Raw genomic sequence first — 14,089 nt, 5'->3', positions numbered from 1 at the left:
TCTTCTGTTGTTTTGTATTTGTTTGTATCTTTTAGTGCGATTATTGTTCCCCACTTAGATTTGTGGATAGGTGGGTTATAAATAGGGTTACCATATGGCTGCAGAAAAAGGAGGACGGATTCAGACATCCGGGTTTTTCTTTCATTGCTTTCAGTGGAAATAATACAGAGATGTCTCAATTTTCCCTCCTTACTTCTATTGCTTTCAATAGAAGTAAAACCCGGTTGTCTCAATCCGTCCTCTTTTTTTCCGGAGCCATATGGTAACCCTAATTATAAATAATTTTAAATAAATAAATCTGTAGAGAGAGATTTTATAGTTGCTGTAGGTGATAGAAACACTTTTCAGTTTGAATTTGCAGAATCAAAGTAAGTGGAGAATTCATAAATTGATTTTATAACAGGACACCTACATGAGAAGTACAAAAAGGCACCTATGTTGTAGAAGCAACGTAGGCACTTATGTGATTTTATTAAACAGGCTCCGAGAATAGCACACAAATGTGCTTGCATTGCAAATCTACCACTGCCTTGCCCTAACTATACCCCTGTGAATGCCTACATTTAGATCACATAAAAAAGTAAGTGCTTGCTTTCCATGTTCATCTTTTTACATACATGTGCGGTTGCTCAATTTTATAAAAGCCTTTTTATTCATATACAACAGGCTTTACAAGCAGAAAGGGCTTTGTAAAATTATCCCTTCTAAGTGCAACATAAAAACACTGTTAAGTAGATCCAAAGGGATATGCAAGCTTATTTGAAAGGAGAAAAGCAATAGCCTGATTTGGAAAAAGATCAGGGGAATACCAAGCAAACACTCTACTCCAAACTTGGTGGAATGGCCAGGCAGCCACACGTGCTGCCTCAGCTGTTGCAGTAAGTATATTCAATGCTGGACTCACTCTGTTTCATTAGGTTACACATGAAAGCATTCACACAGAGCAAAGCATTGCTCCCAAAGAGTTTGAAATAACAGGAGTCGAGCAAGGCCCAAAATGTCAGCCCAGGGAGCCATTCACCAAAATGGCCTCCCTACTGTGAAGGAAAAACACATTCCTTTCACCACACCTCAGGGAGCTGAGCAATTTCACTTGTGATACACAGGGAAATCTGCATGTACATGTGACCTGTAGACCAGTAGGTAGGCAAGCCTAAAACTAGTGAATACTGCTGTGTGGAAAAGCATATACAAATTTGAGAAAACCTGTTTCTTGTTAATGTAAACACTGAAGGGAGATCATATTTTGTCTGTTACTTCAGTATATTAGTGTAGGATTTAAGGGGCAAGGACAGCGTCAGACAATGAAAATACTGTAACAGTTTTTTATATTTGGGAAAATTACAATATTATTAGTCTCAGTTACATATTTTAAGGACATATGGATAAATGGATAGGGCTAAGGATTATTTATAGATATGTATTCATTCAGTTGATTGTAATGGTTATAGAAAATTGCTGAACTTCATAAGTGTCAGCTTTTATTCAGACTACAGACCTTATGATAAATTATGATAAATGATTACCAATATAGGGGTCCTTTTATTAAGGACCAATAAACCAACCATCCAGCTACAGACCCATTGCCTCAATACCTCTATATGTCAAACTAACGGACTACTAGCCAAACTCCTCTCCAAACTATCTAGAGGATCATAACCTACTCCACTCCAAGCAATCTGGCTTTAGAACCAACTATAGCACAGATACTCTACTATGCTCCCTTATTGACACAGCTAGACAACACCTCAGCACAGGAAAATAAATGCTGCTCATACAACTGGACTTAACCGCAGCTTTTGACTTGGTAGACCATAACATCCTTCTACAAATTTTGGACACAATAGGGATCTCAGATAAAGTATACTCATGGTTTGAAGGTTTCCTAAAATCCAGAACATATAGAGTAAAAGCAAATAAAGAAAAATCTGAACCTTGGTCTAACCCCTGCGGCGTCCCTCAAGGATCCCCACTCTCTTCAACCTATATACTGCCTCTCTCGGGACATGCTATGCTATGCTGACGACATTACCATTCTCATACCTTATGATCAACCAAAGATCGCCTTGACAAGCACACTACACTGAACACTAGAAGCAGTAGCGACCTGGATGGAAGATCACAAATTGAAACTCATCCTCCATCACAAAACAAAATTCATCCTCCTCGAAAACAACAAAGTCCCAACCTTAACCAATATACAAATCAACTCAATCAATTACCCCGTCCAAACCACCCTAAAACTATTAGGAATGACAATAGACAGATGCTGCACCATGCAACCACAAATAAATAAAACAATACAAAAGTCCTTCGCAGTTATGAGAAACCTAAGACAAGTCTGAAAATACTTTGAAAGAACACAATTCCAGCTCATAGTACAATCCCTAATCCTAGGTCTACTAGACCAGTGTTCTTCAACCTTTTTATACCTACGGACCAGTAGAAATAAAATAATTATTTATGTGGACAGGCATTGGTCTGCGGACCGGCAGTTGAAGAACACTGGGCTAAGTCGTGGGCCAGACCCCGCCCATCTCTACCCAATCTCCATCCCAGACCCTGCCTCCGTAATAGTACTAATTGTAACACTATTTTTTCCATTCATTTTTCATAGATACATAGAATATAATCTTATTAACAACACATAATGGTTAATTACAAAATTAAACTACACAAAGCACACTGACCGCAAATGTAAATTCTCAGAATTGACATAATTCAATCACTAAATTCACAAATAAAATCATTCCCCCCTACCTTTGTTGTCTCTCTCCCTCCATGCTATGCCTTACCTTCTGGCCTGCTCCCGCCTGGCCATTTTATGCCACTCCCAGTGTTATCTTCAGGCCGCAGGCAAGCTCCCTCTTCCTCACTGATGCAGTGCAGAAAGCTGTGGGCAGCGACTCCTTATGCGTCCCGCATCTCATCTGGAAGCCAAGGCACAGGACACGCGTAGGAGCCACTGCCCATGGCTTTGTGCACTGAATCAGTCAGGCAGAGGGAGCTGGCTCGAAGATAACCCCGCATCGATCACACCATGGACCAGCAGTTGAAGAACACTGTTTTGGGCCTGATGCACGTGCCAGCCCTGTGGACCGGCAGGAAATTTCTGTGGACCGGCACTGGTCCACGAACTGGTGGTTAAAGAACACTGTACTAGACTATTGTAACATCCTTTACCTCCCCTGCCCTGCAACATTGACTAAACAATTACAAACAATACAAAATACAGCTCTGAAACTCATCTATTCACTGAGGAAACACAACCATATTACTGAAGCATACATCAGCTCACACTGGCTTCCAGTCCAGGAAATAATACTATTTAAATTCTACTGCATATTATTTAAAACTATAAACGGAGACTGCCCAACCTACCTGAACAACCGCCTCATCCAAACTACCTCAACCAGACACAGAAAAACACCCCCCCCCTTTCTCACACCCTCCAGTCAAAGAAGTTAAACGGAAAAAACTATACGATGGCCTCCTAACCACCCAAGCAACAAAACTTGATAACCAACTCTCCAAACTACTGATAACAACCCCAGACTACAAGCAATTCAGAAAAGAAATAAAAGAAAGCCCTGAAAAAGTCTTAACAACACTAATACTTTCTTCCCCCCCCTCTCTCCAGACTTCCTGATCTATTCTTTACCTTCTCTAGAAATGACCTCAGATCTTCCTTAGTAACCCAACATCTATATCTCTTTTGTAATCCGCCTTAAACCGCAAGGTAGTGGCGGAATAGAAATCTCGAATGTAATGTAATGTAATATATATTATAATAATAAAAACCAGAAATAGAAATCTCTAGCGTAATGTAGGACTTTATCGTGTGGCCGCTCTCCACTTTAGCCGTTCTATCAAACCAAACTGTTTGATGATCACTACCTCCCAGGGGAGCACCCACTCAAACATAAGAGATACTCTCTCCATTTGTGAGGACCAGATCCAATATTGCTTTTTCCCTCGTGGGTTCCGTCACCATTTGTCTGAGCAGAGCCTCTTGAAAGGCATCCACAATCTACCTACTTCTTTCCGATTCCGTAGACGGAACATTCCAGTCCGCATCCAGCAGGTTGAAATCTCCCAACAGCAGCATCTCCTCTTTCCTTCCAAACTTTTGGATATCCACAATCAGATCCTCATCAATTTGTTGCGATTGAGTCAGAGGTCTGTAGACTACACTCACATAGATAGAAGTTCCATCTTCTCTTTTCAGAGTCTTTGTCTCCACCACCTCTAACAGGAGAGTATTCCATTCATCTACCACATTTTCTATGGTGGATTAACACAGTTACCACACCATTTCACCCTTTCTGTAAAAATATATTTCCTTAAATTACTCCTGAGCCTGTTACCTTTTAACTTCATCCTATGCTCTCTCATTTTGCAGCTTCCTTTCAAATGAGACTCTCCTTATGCACATTTATACCACATAGGTATTTCAACTTCTCTATCATATCTCCACTCTCCCGCTTTTCTTCCAAAGTGTATGTATAGAGATCTTAAAGTCTGTCCCCATAAGCTTTATGATGAAGACCACGCACCATTTTAGTAGCCTTCCTCTGGACCGATGCCATCCTGTTTATATTTTTTAAAAGTTGCAGAATTGTACACAATATTCTAAATGAGGTCTCACCAGTCTTATACAGGGGCATCAATAGCTCCTTTTTCCTACTGGTCATACTTCTGCCTACTGGTCATACTGGTCATACTGTCATGTACCCTACCATGTTTCCCCGAAAATAAGACAGTGTCTAATATTAATTTTAGGCCCAAAAAATGCACTAGGTCTTATTTTCGCGGTATGAACATGATCATTTCTCCCTTCCTCTCCTTCACTCCAATTCTTCCTCTTTCGTTTCTCTCCCCCACATGTGCACCATCTTTCCTCCCTTCCATCCCTCATGCAGCAGGACCCTTTCCTAGCTTCCCTTCCCTCCCTCCCATCTCTTGTGCAGCAGGACCCTTGCCCAGCTTCCCTCCCCTCCCTCCCATACCTTGTGCAGCAGGACTCTTGCCCAGCTTCCCTTCCCTTTCCTCCCATCCCTCATGCAGCAGGACCCTTGCCCAGATTCCCTCCCTCCCATCCCTCATGCAGCAGGACCCTTGCCCAGCATCCCTTCCCTCCCTGAGCACCCGCTACGCAGCCGAATCTCCATCCTTCCCTTCCTCCCATCGGAACCCCGTCGCGAGCCCTACTTACCTCTGTAAGCAGCGTTGGGCCAGCAGTACTCTAACAGGCTGCTTCGGCTTTGTCCGCCCGTGAACTCTGCCACGTTATTAAGCGAATATACAAAAAAAACCAAACAAACCCCGGCGGTACTTTTAAATGTTGGTGGTCGGTGGACGGCTGCCTCAGTAGAACTGAGCAGCCATTCAGAAGTGGCGCACGCCCACTTAGCAACGTGCTTGTGCACCGCTGGCCCCGACGCGCTGGTAATCAGCAGGCAGCAGCCCTGCGAAACACCAGTGATAGGCCCAATTAGGGAAGTGTCCGGGCCCAGGCATTAGTGCGCTTGTGCGCCGCAGGCCCCGACAAGCGTCAGGCAGCCATCCACCAACCTCCAACATTTAAAGATACCACCGGGGTTTGTTTGTTTTTATGTATATTCGCTTCATAAGACGCACCCTTATTTTCGCCTACTTTTGCGGGGGGTGGGGGAGTGCATCTTATGGAGCAAAAAATACGGTAATAATAATAAAAACCAGAAGACTGACGTGTAGGACTTGGTACAATTATAAATTATATTTTTGTGAATCCTCAGTGTGAGGTTATGAGCTTGAAAAGGCATTCAATAAACTATGGACGTTCCCAGCAAACGGACTACATTTATAAAGTTAACTGTGCCCTTGCCCTATTATTGTTGACTTATGTTCTAGCCAACAACTTGGTGACTAACCCTTTGGACTCTTGTTGAAAGAAGGATATTATTAATTTCCCCCCTTTTTAAAAAACCATGATAGCATTTTTTAATGCAGACTGGCACGCTGAATGTTTTGCGCTGCTCCTGACACTCATAGAGTTCCTATGATCGTCGGGAGCAGCGCAGAACATTCAATGCACCGGCCTGTACTAAAAACCATTAGAAGTTTTGTAAAAGGAGAGGGGTGTAGTTTTTGGCTCACTAAATACATATTCTAATTCACATGTTCACTTATATACACATTAGTGAATCCAATGATGGTGTGTGTCTGAAATCGAGAATGGTTTCCATGACAGTTGATTTTTTGGGGGGAGCAAATAGATCAATAGAGCAGCCTCTCAGTGGGGGACTCACCCTTTTGATCTCATACCATCACACTGAGGATTCACAAAAATATAATTTATAATTGTACCAAGTCCTACAAGACAGTCTTCTGGTTTTTATTATTATAATATATATTACATTACATTACATTTGAGATTTCTATTCCACCATTACCTTACGGTTCAAGGTGGATTACAAAAAGAGTTATAAATGGAGGGTTACAAAGTAAGATCACATGTCATTTCCAAGAGTGGGTCAGGTAGTATCAGTGGGTTAGGGAAAAGATTGGAAGAAGGAAGGTACTCTTGGTATTAAGCCTTTTTCAGGGATTTCCTTTCTGAACATCTTGTAGATTGGTGATTTGGTTATCTAATTTTGCTGATTGAGTGGCTAATATGCCGTCATATAGTTTTTTCCATTTTACTTCTTTGATTGGGGGGGGTGAATGGAATGTGTGTTTTTCTATGTCTGGTTGAGGTAGTTTGGATGAGGCGGTTGTTCAGGTATGTTGGGCTGTTTCCGTTTATAGTTTTAAATAGTATACAGTAGAATTTAAAAAGTATTCTTTCCTGGATTATTTATATATCTATCTATATATCTATATATATATATATATATATAGTTTCTTTTTAAGTACCGATAAGTTTTCAGGGTATTTTCCCAACTAGAAAGTTATCAGCATTTGCTTTCTGTTTATTAGCATGTGTCAGATGAATGTGGTGATGTCATTTCAGATTTTAATTGACAGGCATCAACAGTTCTAAGGGCATTATCACATCAGTCCTAACTCCCTAAATGACTGTGGCAGCAGAGAACCCAGAGATTACATGGGCATATTCACTGAGTTACACTAGCCTTTGCAGAACAGAGCAAAGACACATCTGTGCTGTAATATAAACACCTGACTTTTTCAGCTTTTGTTTTGCTAACTACTTGTGAGTAGTATCATTTGGACTAAGATTAATTTAATAAAAAAATAGATGCATTGATACTTAAATATTAGTATAATGTAATATTTTTTTACCTTTTCATTGTACTGCTTTGTTTTTGATAAGAACTGATACCATGAGATGGTTGTACTATTAACACATAACCCGTCTGCTGTGCTTTTTAATTTAAAATTTTGTTGTTGTTGTTGTTTAGTGCGACCGAGGTTTACACAGCCAGCTAAGATGAGGCGAAGGGTGATAGCAAGGCCTGTGGGGAGCTCAGTTCGTTTGAAGTGTGCAGCTAATGGGAATCCTCGACCTGACATCACGTGGCTGAAAGACAACGTTCCTCTCACGTCACAAGAGGTTGGAGAGAACAAAAAGAAGAAGTGGACCTTGAACCTGAAGAATTTGAAACCTGAGGACAGCGGGAAGTACACATGCCGAGTATTTAACAAGGTTGGAGAAATCAACGCAACGTACAAAGTGGAAGTGATCCGTAAGTGCAAGATTTCACTTAAAAAGGGATGCTAAGGGTAAATGCTGCTCACAGATAAACTAACTGTGTGATTCTTGAATGAGAAGAATTGAAAGCACATGTGGCACGTTTGGTTGTGGTTAGAGTGCTTGAAACCTGTTGGAACATCTGGTAGTGATAATGATGCAGCTGTGTGGAGATACTAATAACACGTGTTTACACTTGTAAAACCAGTAGCAGAGACAGGAAAATGAATCTAGAGTCATCCTAAAGTGAGATGTGGCATTTTCACATCTTCAGAACCAGAGAGCATAGAGAACAAGCCCTTGTCTGTCTAAGGAAAATAGATCGTTGTTTCTTTTAGCAATCTATTATGACATAAAAAGAGCAGGCAAAGTAAAGATGTTAATATGAAAGGTTTCCTGACTGCCTTCTGTCAATGATACTTATAGTGGGTTTCTGATTTTGATCAATTTCCTCCATTAAATCTTTTTTTTTTTTTTTTTTTTTTTTGAGCTACCGACCTAAGCCATTAGACTTAATCATCGACTATTTATCTGAGTCCAAGTCCCTCTAGTTTTTGATTCTGGCTCCATTGTGTGGTATGGCTACTACCTTCAACTTATGGGGAATTTGATAATTTGCCATAACAGTGGTTCACCTTTTCAGATTTTAGAAAACTGGCTGGACAGTGTACAAATATATAAATCAAATAATTAAAAGAAGAATAATTCATATATTAGGAGAAGGAAGTTTAAAGAATTACAGAGCCAAATTCTGCACTTTAGCCTCAGTGCTAGACACGAAGGCAGCTAGATCTTAAATAAGGTCTCCTTTTACAAAGCTGCAGCAGCAATTCCCTTGCAGTAAATACACTCAAGCCCTTTTGAATTCAGACACAGCCTCTGTCTCCACCACCTCTTCTGGGAGACTGTTCCATGCATCTACCACCCTTTCTGTAAAAAAAAGTATTTCCTTAGATTACTCCGGAGCCTATCACCTCTTAACTTCATCCTATGCCCTCTCATTGCAGAGTTTCCTTTCAAATGAAAGACTCGACTCGTGCACAATTTACATTATGTATGTATTTAAACGTCTCTATCATATCTCCCCTCTCCCACCTTTCCTCCAAAGTATACAGATTGAGATCTTTAAGTCTGTCCCCATATGCCTTATGACGAAGACCATGCACCATTTTAGTAGCCTTCAAGATAAATCAACTTATTGAATAGGGAAATTACATCATCAAAATGTCCCCTCAGTGGCTATAACAGATTTCTTTCTTAGGTAAATGGCCTTTAGGGATCCAGGGGAAATGTCCATAAGCATGCACACACCTCTTTGAATTCAGTTTTGGTTAATCCGTTCATTCTGGCTCATGCAGTGGTAGTTATCAAAGTCGATTCTAATCAAATAAGGAAATACAAAAAAGCATAATGTTAAATATACATATGGCCACATTTTTGGGACCATGGTTTTATATATTTATATAGTTTGTTTTAAGAAACAATGTAAACCAAGCACATGAAATCTTTGGCAACTGGAATCTAAGAACTGCAAGATTGGGAAGGTTCCTAGGGTGGAAGGGGAAAATGAAAATGAAAAATATATAACTGTCACAGATATAGAATTGTTCATATTATGGAAATATATGTCTTTCTTAAAGGGTTATTCATGAAGGAAAGACAGTATATCAAACAAAAATAACCATAACCACTTATTAACAAGACATGCTAAATTGTAATTAAGGAGATGTTTTTATGCTTTATACTACAACTTTAGACTTTAGATTTCAGCAGGCATAATCACATATAATATTTATTTCATTATCTATTGATTATGATCCTCAGAGGGCTAAGAATTACCCAATTGGTTATTATGAAACAGATCACAAAACCCGATCTTTATAGGATCAATTAGTTTAATCTTTTGTTATTATTTTCTTCAATTATATTATTTTTATATTTTTTTGTATTTTTTCTTCAATAAATATCATTCATTAATAATTTAAATAGTACTTATCTTTAAATATTTAAGGGAGCGCCTCTACCAACATGTCCATGTTTCAACAACCTTTCATCACGGCTGAGGCTCCCGGTATCAAAATCTAAGAAACAAAAAGCCCTTATAAGCAATAGCAGCCAATGAGAATATCATATAAATTAATCATAGGTATCTATTATTTAGTTTTTTTTCATTTTAGTAAACTATCCAGGACATATTTGTTAAAATTTCAAACTATATTGTAAAACTTACTATCATATATACGAGTAATCGCTCCTCTCCATAGAGTATCATTCTTTTAGTGGCGTCTGTCGTCAGTTTCGGTTAAAATTAACATCTACAAACTGAAACTAGTCATTTGATAGGAGCAGTTTCCTGCCAGACCCAACTGCAGTTGGTATCCATAGAAACAGTAAACACTAGTATGTTTAGTGGAATACGGCGCAGAAGGTTGATCCCCCAGAGAAAGTCTATATTAGCGACATCCAGTCAATTTCCTCATTTAGTCCATTAGAAGCTAATGTATTAAGATAATTGATCCACTTTTGTTCTTTAACATTAAGTGCTTTTTTATAATTGCCACCCTCCCGCCCAACCTATATAGTGTCAATGACTCGCCACCTAATGTCCTGCCAAGTATGGGTGGTCCATGCTCATGTCTCCCAGGTACGTGCATAGTTTATAGAATACTATAAACTGTGGATGTCACTGGGTGTATCTCCTTACCCCTGCCATTGACATGGCATAAGAGAGTGCACCTATACATGGGCACACCAATGCTGACCTTACACTAGTATTCTATAATGGCACCTTGATGTCAAGAAGATGGCCATTATAAAATTTGTGCTAAGCGCATGGCTTGGGGGCACCGAGACTGAGTCACCAGTTTGTAGAATTGTTCGCATTGTGCGTTAACAGTGTTAGCAGGCACCAGTGGCGTAGTAAGAGGAGTGTGGGGGTGCGGACTACCCCAGGTGCTGAATCGGTGGTGCCGCTGGCACCTGTCCACCCCACCACGCTGACACTATCCCTCCCCTCACCCTGTACCTCTGTATCATCTTTGCTAACATGAGCAACTTCTACCTGTTGCTCGCGCCAGCCTGGTTCCTCTCTGAATCACTTCTGGGTCACGAGGCCAGGAAGTGACGCCAGAGGGAAATCCATCGCTGATGCGAGGGTCAAGCTGCCGAAGAAACTCACGCTGGCGAAGATTTAGAGGTACGGGGGAAGGGAGAGCGCAAGTGTGGAATAGGGGGCAGGAAAGAACAGGGGGTGTGGAAGGAGTGGGGTGGAGAGGAGGGCATGGGGCACAGGGGTAGTGCACCCCGGACGCCTCCTACCCTTTCTATACCACTGGTGGGCATTCCTTACTGTTCTTGTTAATACAGAAGATTTGTCTATGCAAATTGTTTTAGAGAGGACAAGATCTAAACCGATCCTGACAGGAAACCACCCTGTGAATACAACAGTCGATTATGGTGGAACCACTTCCTTCCAGTGTAAAGTGCGCAGTGATGTTAAGCCTGTTATCCAGTGGTTAAAGAGGGTGGAGTACGGCACAGAAAATAAGTACAATTCCACAATTGATGTTGGGGGTCAGAAGTTTGTTGTATTGCCAACTGGGGACGTTTGGTCTCGGCCTGATGGATCCTATTTAAATAAGCTGATGATAACCCGAGCAAGAGAAGAAGATGCTGGCATGTACATCTGCCTTGGAGCCAACACCATGGGCTATAGCTTCAGAAGTGCTTTTCTAACCGTGTTACCAGGTAAGAACTGATGCAACCTGGATTAATGAACTCTCTGGTGTTAGGGTAGTTACAGAAAGTGACAATTTTGATCAAAACTATCTATTCTAGTTTTTATTCTGTTTTAATAATCCAAACCGTGTAATCCGGGGTTTTCAGAAGATCATTATCCAGAGGGGATAAAACCCCAGGGATTTGATCTGTGAACACAAATATAAATTATGCCAGGCTCTAGATCAGTGGTTCCCAACCCTGTCCTGGAGGACCACCAGGCCAATCGGGTTTTTCAGGATTGCCCTAATGAATGTGCATGGAGCAGATTTGCATGCCTCTCATTTCCATTCTATGCAAATCTCTCTCATGCATATTCATTAGGGTTAGCCTGAAAACCCGATTGGCCTGGTGGTCCTCCAGGACAGGGTTGGGAACCACTGCTCTAGATACCCAGAAATTTATTTTGCAATTTGTCATTTGGTCTGATTTCCTTTGTCAGTTTAGAGAAAAGGCAGCCCGAGTAGCTTTTAGGAAACTGGGAAGAAGTAGGATCACTATTGTACTGCAGAAATAACAAATTCACTGAAATTGGTAATCATTCGAGAGTTTCCTGAGCATGAGATACCCCCGATTTCCTGCTTATATGAAATAAATATATCTCAGCTGTTCAAAAATAGACTTTCCTTGGTTTACACAGTCCCAGCTTTAGTCACTTGCCAGATAGACTTTTCAGCCCCTCTGGGTTAGCTCTTTGGGTTAGAAACTCGGCACTAACTCTCTTGCTATGTAGGAGGCAAGACACACAGCTACATATGTTTACAACCTTATTTTGTAAATTTAGGGAAGTCCTTCAACATAGGTTCTTTATTTGCAGCTTTCTATGGAATGAATGTATACTTTAAACCAGTGGTTCCCAACCCTGTCCTGGAGGACCACCAGGCCAATCGGGTTTTCAGGCTAGCCCTAATGAATATGCATGGAGCAGATTTGCATGCCTGTCACTTCTATTATATGCAAATCTCTCTTATGCATATTCATTAGGGCTAGCCTGAAAACCCGATTGGCCTGGTGGTCCTCCAGGACAGGGTTGGGAACCACTGCTTTAAACCATTAAACAAATGAAAACAACGTTCTGACTAAACTAAACCTTAGGTTTGTATACCGCATCCTCTCCACAATCGTAGAGCTCGGCACGGTTTACAAGAGTTGGAAGAGAAAGGAACTCCAATGTTCTGACTTTTCATGGTCCTAATTCCAGCCTGTGACTTTAACCAGCTCGCTTCCCGTCAGCTTCTACCTCAAACCTTTTGCTGCTTACGTAATTTATCAAAATGCTTTTGCAGACTTTCCTAATCCCGGCTTCTTAGCTGCCACTCCTGACTTGTTTGTCTTTACCACAAACACTAGGCCTTGACATTTAGTCTGATCTGGAGATGATCTTACCTAGGGCTAGGGTTGCCAGATTTTGTCCTAAGAAAACAGAGGACCTACAGCCCCGCCCCGTTCAGCCCATGGACCCGTTTCATTCTGCCCATGGACCCGCCCGTTCTGCCCTTAGCTCTGCCCCATTCCGCTCCCCAACTCCGGCCTCACACAAACCCCCGTCTCTTCAGGGCCATGTCTGGAGGGCATCTGCGCATGTGACATGATGCTGTCACGTGCATGCTTGTGACATCATCGTGTCCCATCCATGCATGTGCAGATGCCTTCCAGACCTGGCTCTTAGCTCAATGGTTTTCAAAAGCCAAAGTGCCAGATTTTGAAAACCCATCCGGAGGCCTGGACAGTCCTCTAAAAAGAGGACATGTCCAGATAAATGCGGATGTCTGCTAACCCTTCCTAGGGCTTCTTATCATTTACACACCCAGCCAATAAGCAACTCTCTGGTACAGCTTCCAACCTAGGATATATTCCTAAGAGCATTGTGGTTACTCCTATCAGCTTGTCTGGCTGCTCACCAGCTCAGACTGTGTGCCCAGGAGCTTTAAACACCAGATTAGTGATTCCCTTTGCCTTTTAATCAGAACCTCTCACAAAACAAACACAATAATCATCTGTCACTGCCAGAAACACAGTAGATCTTTAATTCCTTCACAACCTGGCATTTTATTTCAACTCCTACCTTAATTCAGGATCTGCTCTCTAAGCCAGCACTCTACCTCAGTATTAAATTCTCATTTATAGCATGTAGATTTGCCTCTCCTGTGCTTTGTCTTGCTTGCCTCTCACCTCATCCTGTCTGCCTTACAAACAGTTGAGGCTTTTTCTTCCATTCTCTAGCAGTCTGCTTAATTGGTCACAAGTGCTTAATTATGTTTAATTGGGCTTTGAACCCAAGCTGCTTTTCTACTAAAATTCCCCATCTGCTTGTTTCTGTCATGAGCTTACTTCCTGTGAATTCAGAGCTCCATGGGGCTGCACTCCCAGTAGTCCTGAGAACTCACTAGACAAAGAAATGGGGACAAATTTTTCCCTGTCCCCGCGGGAGCTCATTTTCCTGTCCCATCCCAGCAACTTCTTTTCCTGTCCCTGCCCCATTCCTGCAAGCTCTGTCCTCATCAAATACTTTGAAATCATAAGTGTCCAAGGTCAAGGTAGTAGGGTTAGGCAGAGTTTACAGGAATGGACTAGGGATAGCGACAAAACTCGCATGATGGGACGAGGAATTGAGTTCCT

The 14,089-nt window shown here is 41.4% G+C and overlaps 1 protein-coding gene across 6 annotated transcripts in view; it reads left to right on the top strand.

Moving 5' to 3' along the window:
* FGFRL1 (fibroblast growth factor receptor like 1) overlaps window positions 1–14,089 on the top strand; it is a 490,351-nt gene that overhangs the window by 474,114 nt on the left and 2,148 nt on the right. For all 6 annotated transcript variants that reach the window (XM_033951607.1, XM_033951581.1, XM_033951626.1 and 3 more), the window contains 2 exons: window positions 7,404–7,688; window positions 11,087–11,440. In XM_033951607.1, the coding sequence (XP_033807498.1) occupies window positions 7,404–7,688; window positions 11,087–11,440 (639 nt within the window). The remainder of the gene's footprint in view (window positions 1–7,403; window positions 7,689–11,086; window positions 11,441–14,089) is intronic.

This window comes from Geotrypetes seraphini, chromosome 1, assembly GCF_902459505.1.
Source record: "Geotrypetes seraphini chromosome 1, aGeoSer1.1, whole genome shotgun sequence".
NCBI classification, from domain to species: Eukaryota; Metazoa; Chordata; class Amphibia; order Gymnophiona; family Dermophiidae; genus Geotrypetes; species Geotrypetes seraphini.
The sequence above is the reverse complement of the archived record's forward strand: the minus strand, read 5'-3'. Positions and strand labels throughout refer to the sequence as shown.